Consider the following 6,632-nt stretch of genomic DNA (forward strand, 5'->3'; position numbering starts at 1 on the left):
TCCATTCTTTCTGGTACCTCCCCCACAAAGGGTCAAAATTTCGAATATCCATGAAGCTCATAAAACAGGAAATTATCATCCGATTCCATTCCAGACATGGTACATCTCAATTTTTCCATCAACACAAGATGGTAGCAATTGGACCATTTCTTCTGGTACCTTCCCCATATGGGATTCAAGATTTTGAAAAACAAACTCTCAAAACAAACGAAATAAGCATCCAACTCTCACATTTCACACATACAAATATTTTTGCTAACCCAAGATATGTTGCGAAGATGATATATATATATGCGAACCCCTTCTGGTACCTCACCCACAGTCACAATTTTCAAAACAAGCCAACTTGCTATATCTGAATATTTCTTTCAACTAGAAACCTGATATGAATATTGAATTTATGATTTCGCATAAAATTGGATTTAAATGATCGATTTACTTGTAATTTTGCCCATTATTATATTTATTTAGATCCGATACGAAATGGCAATATTGTTCATTTCATCGGAACCTACTCCATAGAGTGTCAAAAATTTGAATAATTATAACCGAAGGCAAAATATATTTAAACAATAGAACATTGGCTGAGATTATACATCGGTCAGCAACCGACTGATACTTTTTAACTTGTTTTTAAGATAATTCGACTCTTTGTTCTCCCATGGCTTCCAACATTTATCTCAACTTTAGCCACCACATTGTAGAGTAAAAAAAACGAAACCATGCTATTCAAATATTTATTTAAGATAACTGCATTTATAACTTTTGCAAATAAATTCGACTTGCAGAAGGCAGCTGTAATAAACACAGACGACACACACACATACACAAACAATTTGTCAGCAATTCAAATGTTTTGTTTCGTTTCTCTGACAATAGCTGTAAAATATGCACTCGCAGTGCCCACCACATGTGTGTGTTCGTTTGTGCGTGTGCGAGACGTTCCACTTGCCTTATGGAAGTAACCAGATATTGTGAACAACAATATTTACTGACAAGTGTATTGTAAAAAAGTGTCCACATTTACACACACACATACACTGACGATGGAGAGAAACATTTTCATTCGTACGCTTGCAGATACTTCTTCGATTGGAGCAGATAAAAACCACACAGAAAATATCAAATTCAAATGTGTCTGTTTGTGTACGTGTGTGTGTGAATTGCTTACTTTTACAGTTGTTAAGTGTATGCCGAAAAATATGCTATAGATTTGTCATATATTTTCCACAGCAGATTTAGAAAAACAAAAATGAACACCATTCTTCATTCCATTTGGAGATGCTGTTGCTGCTGTTGATCTAAGATAATAAAATATGAATTTACAACTTGGAATGGAAGACAGACAGAAAAAAAACTAGAAAATAAGCAACAGAAATACACAGTGCGAGACTGAGTGTAGAAGTTCAAAAATGTAACGAGACACAAACAAAACCCCCCCTCACAAGTGAGACAGTTTTGAAATTTTATGTACCCTGTCAAGAATATTAATGAAAATTAGAAATTAAATAATACAAGTTATGTGAGTGATAGGTCTATGGAAAACTCCTTAATTAAGTTTTAAATCCAGGAATATCATGCTTCTTGCATGAACTGCAACACAAATTTTGGTGGCCACAAATCAGTATAAACTGCCTACTTTTATTCTCAGTGTAAAAACGCTTAACATTGAAGCCAAATGGGAAGGCAGCAGAAACAAGTCCACTTTATTTGCAAGTTCTGGTATGACAGCAACAAAGAAAATCGCAAAACAATAATAAAAGTTGAAACCAAATATGACCCCCAACCCCCCCCCCCCTTGTTACAACGCTTGATTGCCATAAAATTGTTTATTAAAGTTTGTCTCTGCTCTGCTGAGTTTGCATATTTGGAGCTGTGCTTTCTTTTGTCCAACTTATCTGTGATATTGTAGCAATAAAATCCTGATAGGTTTTTTCCTCTACTTTCCATTGGCGGCTAGCTCTGCAATTGCTAGAGGGGATGTTTGGGTGGTGCTGGTGCTGGCGGTGTCGATGTCGGTGATAATCATTGAATATTGATTAAATTATAATGGAAATAAAATCGATTTGATAAAAGTTAATCACACATTTAATGATTTCTGCTCATATTTATGAGATATCAATGATTGATTGTATAATTAATAAAACATTACTTTTGTCTGAGAGCCAGAGCCCAACAGCCAGACTAGCATGCCAGACAGCGTTGTGACGTAAACGTTGTTAAGTTGAGTGCAAATGTTGTTAAGTTAATTGTTTATTGATAATTACAAAAAAAAAAAAACATGTTACCAATCGACACGGATGGAAAATTTCTTGTTGGATGTGTGTCCCCTAAAAGGGTGGGGAAATTTATGCAAATTTCGTCATCCCACCTCGAAATATGCCTATGTAGAATGAAAGCCATAAGAAATACAGGTTGAGATGAAAAAAATGCAACCAACTTCAGACTGCTGTCATTTCTAAGCTGTTAAAATTATTCCAGGGATAGCTCATTATATTATTTACAAGCGTACAAAAGCATTTTGATGAGAATTTCCTAGAAAAAAAGTTATTCGTGATGGAATTCAAGCGTGATTTCTTTACATTTGGCTGGAAAACCAAAAGTGGCTATCGTTAGAGCACTCCAGCATTTAAATGTGAATAAATCTTTTGTGTCTCGTACCATCGCTCGTTACCGTGATACTGGTAGCGTAGCCCGACATTAAGGGAGTGGACGGAAGAAAACAGCAACATCTGCAGAAATGGTTCGAAAAGTAAAGAAGCGACTTGATCGAAACCCGCGTCGCAGTGGTCGAAAAATGGCTCGTGAGCTGAAAATATCGCAATATTCCGTTCGCAAATACTGAAAAATGAGCTTACTCCGAGATCATTGAAATTCCAAAAAGTGCAAGAACTTACATCGCAACAGAAAAAAATAGACTCAAAAGAGCTAAAGAGTTTCTTCACTTGGCCGAAAGTGGTGAACTGCCGAATTTGGTTTTCTCCGGTGAGAAAACATTCGTTGTCCAGCAGTTTGTAAACAAATAAAATGATCGTGTTTACTTGCCAAAGAGGTCAGCTGAAAATGTGCACCTTCGGTTGGCCACCAGAACCGCAGAGCAACATTCGGGCAGAGTGTGTCAAAGGTGACCAATTCGAACAAATCTGAACTTAGTCTATGCTATTTCCGACATTTTTTCTTTTTCATTCAAAAAAAAAAAAAAAAAAAAAAAAATTAAAAAAAAATTATGGCGTTTGACTTTTTTTGCAGTTTTTTTATCTCACCCTGTATAAACAACATGTCAACCTTCGCACTCTTTTCTGGAAATTCGTAATTATTTTTACTAGAAATAGTGCCTGCAATTGTCCTAGCTTCAAACATTTATGGGTGGAGATCCATAATCAAGATGTCAAGTTTGTCAAAATTTGGGAAAACGAATGAAGAAGAGCCACTGTAACATTTGAATTGGACCCTATGGCTCGTCATTTATTCGGTTAACCGGAATTCCGTCATTCCAACAATGAAGTCATTCCTGTTAAAACAATAAAGGCCATGAATGGCTTTTACTTCAAATGTGACTCTGACAGTGACTCGGTATCCCTCTACTAAAAACGATACCAAGCCTTATATGTCTCTAAAGTAACCCACCTTGAAATTCTCTATCATTGACATTTAATAAATTAATACCTCCGGTGTTATTTCCCAAAAATTTCGTTTGCTTCATTTAGTTGTATTTTTTAAGGATTGTATTTTGCAAAGAACTGCCATTAGAATATTTCCATTTCATAATTTCAGATGTGGTCCTGCATCCCTTCCCTTCTCCTACTGCGATGAGGTGGAGACCAATGATGCCGGATATATTGTATAGATCCGATGATTGTAACCATTGAAATCACAATTGTCATCCTCATCCAACTCTTCGCTGCAATCAACACCCTCATCCTTGTCGTTGCTGAAAATGACCTCCGGATCATTCTGGGTATTGTCCTGCTTGTTGCCACTCGTTTCATTCGCCATTTGTAAGGAGGGGGATTTTTGTTGCGGCTGATGCGTCCTCTTTAACTGCTGCGGCTGTTGGCATTGCCAGGTGGCGCGTAGGAAACCCGAACAACCGCAAAAGTTCTCGCAACAACTCAGGGCAAAGTGTGGTTCTTCGGCATCGGATACCGTTGCACATTCAGCATCACTGGTTGCCCTTCCATTGCTGTGACAACACCAAAAACCGCCCAGCCACGAACAATCTGTGCACAGCAAAGCTGAGGTCTTTGCCTTCAAACGCAAGACATATTGTATGGTCTCCGTGAGGAAGGTATAGAACAAAGGATTCAGCACCGAACTGGCCAAGTTCAGAACACCAAATACAAAATAGATTATCCAATCCCTGGGCTTGCCATAGGAGCCATACATGCGCATCAGGAGGAAGATCCAGGCGGGCAGACGTAGGAAAACAAACACCGCCATCATCAACAGGATAATGGTGAACATCCTCAAATGTCGGGCTTCTCGGGAGTTGCGTGTGCCACTGATGTTGGTTGGGGGTTGAGCAGCTTCAGGAGCTTTACCTGGAGTCTTTGTGCCTCCCATGGCAGCCGTTAAGCTACTTGGCATGGTGCTGGAACTGTGGCCAAGTCTACAACTACAGCTTTGGTACTGCGGCTGGGAACTGTTGCCGGAATTGGCAGATGCTGCCGCCTGTTGTGAAATCTGTAATTTCATGCGTTGTTGCTGTTGTAGCTGTTTCGCCCTTTTGATTTTCAATTTGGAACGCTTCGACATATTCTTGGTGATGGTGACACTGTGACGACGTTTCCATAACTTGCGAGCAATAATCGTATTAAACCAAAAGAATGCTCCGATGCAGGGTATGAAGATGATGACAAAGACAATTGCATAGTACAGCGTAACGTTATCCTGCAACGAGAAGAGGGGGAGGGGAAGGAGGATAACGCATTAGCGTTCATACTGTGTCCACAAACATACCTGGTCCGAGACACACATGTCGACAAGTCTCTGTTCCCGCACCAGTGTATACGAGAGATTCTCCTGCGAGGCCTCCTCTTCCCAGGGTGTTTTAGTTGTTGTTACAGCATTGTTTGTGACACCTGGACTCGCCAAATGACGATTCGCATCACCAGCCGGGTGCTCCTCCGTTAAAATGTACACCGGCATTATGTCGTAGATGTTGAACACCGGACAGGCGATGCCAATCGACGCCAGCCAAATGCAGACCATGCCGACAATACACGATATGGCACTGGGCTGCCAGAAGCCAATTACCGCTCGCATAACCGCATAGTAGCGGTCCACAGCTATGCCCACCAGAGTCATGCTGCTGGCTAGAATCGCCACCGTTGTGGCAAAGGGCACGAAGCTGCACATCAGTGAGCCCAAACTCTGCAATGGAAAACAATTAAAAGTCCGACTCCTTGCTCCACTGCATGCCTTGCATTTGATGTGGCATGCAACCATCGACTTACCCAAATCTGAACGTACTCCACCATGAACTGTGACAAATAGGCTGTGCTTAGGAAGACCGTGTTCATCAAGTCACTCAGCGCCAACGATATCAGACAGGCACGAAAGAATGGCCTAATTTTCCGCCGAAAGTTAACCACCAGGGTGCTGACATTGCCAACGATGGATATGGTGCACAGGATGCACACGGTGGCAATGAAGAACTTCTTCTGGCCACTCGTCAATGAAGTCAGGTCGCTGTCCAATATACCGGGATATTGGGCTTGGGTGTACTCGTTGCTGTTGTGATCCACCTGGTCGCTATTCTCGGCACTGCTATCGCCCCCATTGGTGCTGGTGTTGTTGGCTGCGTCCCCCTCCTGCGTGAAAATGCCAGAACTGTTGTGAAAATGGCTTTCATTGTCGTCAGATGCAGTTGTGTTGCGCAGTACCTTCTGGATTTCCGTTAAGTAGATGCCGGAAAAGGCCATCAATGTGAGTTGAATTTTCTCCTAATTGTTGTTGTCGGTAAATTCTGCAAGAAGATGAATTTTCATGGTAACAAAATATCGATTGGCAACAAAGGTGCCCACTGTAAAGGACGATTTTGGTTATCTGATTAAAAATATTTAAGGAGGATAATGTTTTTTCCCCTTCTCTCTCTCTCTCTCTTCTACAAATTCCAACTTCCTAAGCAAACCATGGCTTGCGTGGGAATTTTGTATATATATAATCGAAAGTGTATAAGCGTGTCATGTTTTGATCGATGTTTGTTATATTCCGAAGTGCGACGTTTTCCCCATGGTTGAACTTTGAACATATGTTTTATAATTTTGCTGAGAAAACTTCGTTGATGATTCTTGGAACAAATTTCTTTACGGAACTTCAATATTTTCTCCTTTGTGATGTGCTTTCAGTAGAGTCGCACTTATCGTTTTGGTGTTTTCAAGTGGTTACACTTGTTCTGGCGAAACATATGTAACATATGCTTTACATTGGAATTATTCTCATTCCTAAAAGTAGGCACCAATTGACAGAGAGACAATGTGTTCTATGTCCCAATAAACCGTCACATTGTGAGCGTTTGCTGGAGTAGATCGATTGTTATTACCTACCGTTTGTCGTCGATGTTTATCAAACTGCTGCCACTTGTGCACTGAATCCAACGAGTTCTGTGCACCGAGGAGGCTACACTTCCA

General features: G+C 40.5%; 1 protein-coding gene across 2 annotated transcripts; it reads right to left on the reverse strand.

The window, feature by feature from the left end:
* Positions 1 to 3,732: 3,732 nt before the first annotated feature.
* LOC101889646 (5-hydroxytryptamine receptor 1) lies at positions 3,733 to 6,632 on the reverse strand. Of its 2 annotated transcripts, XM_059123655.1 has the most exons (4): positions 6,549 to 6,632; positions 5,457 to 5,968; positions 4,960 to 5,373; positions 3,733 to 4,890 (listed from the first exon to the last, which is right to left on the reverse strand). In XM_059123655.1, exons 2-4 carry the CDS (start codon positions 5,922 to 5,924, stop codon positions 3,802 to 3,804), a joined length of 1,971 nt encoding a protein of 656 aa, XP_058979638.1. In that variant the 5' UTR covers positions 5,925 to 5,968; positions 6,549 to 6,632; the 3' UTR covers positions 3,733 to 3,801. The 2 variants fall into 2 exon arrangements, with proteins under 2 accessions (XP_058979638.1, XP_005185299.2); XM_005185242.4 differs by lacking the exon at positions 6,549 to 6,632 and having other exon boundaries at positions 5,457 to 5,984.

This window comes from Musca domestica, unplaced genomic scaffold, assembly GCF_030504385.1.
Source record: "Musca domestica strain aabys unplaced genomic scaffold, Musca_domestica.polishedcontigs.V.1.1 25, whole genome shotgun sequence".
In the NCBI taxonomy this organism is placed as follows: domain Eukaryota; kingdom Metazoa; phylum Arthropoda; class Insecta; order Diptera; family Muscidae; genus Musca; species Musca domestica.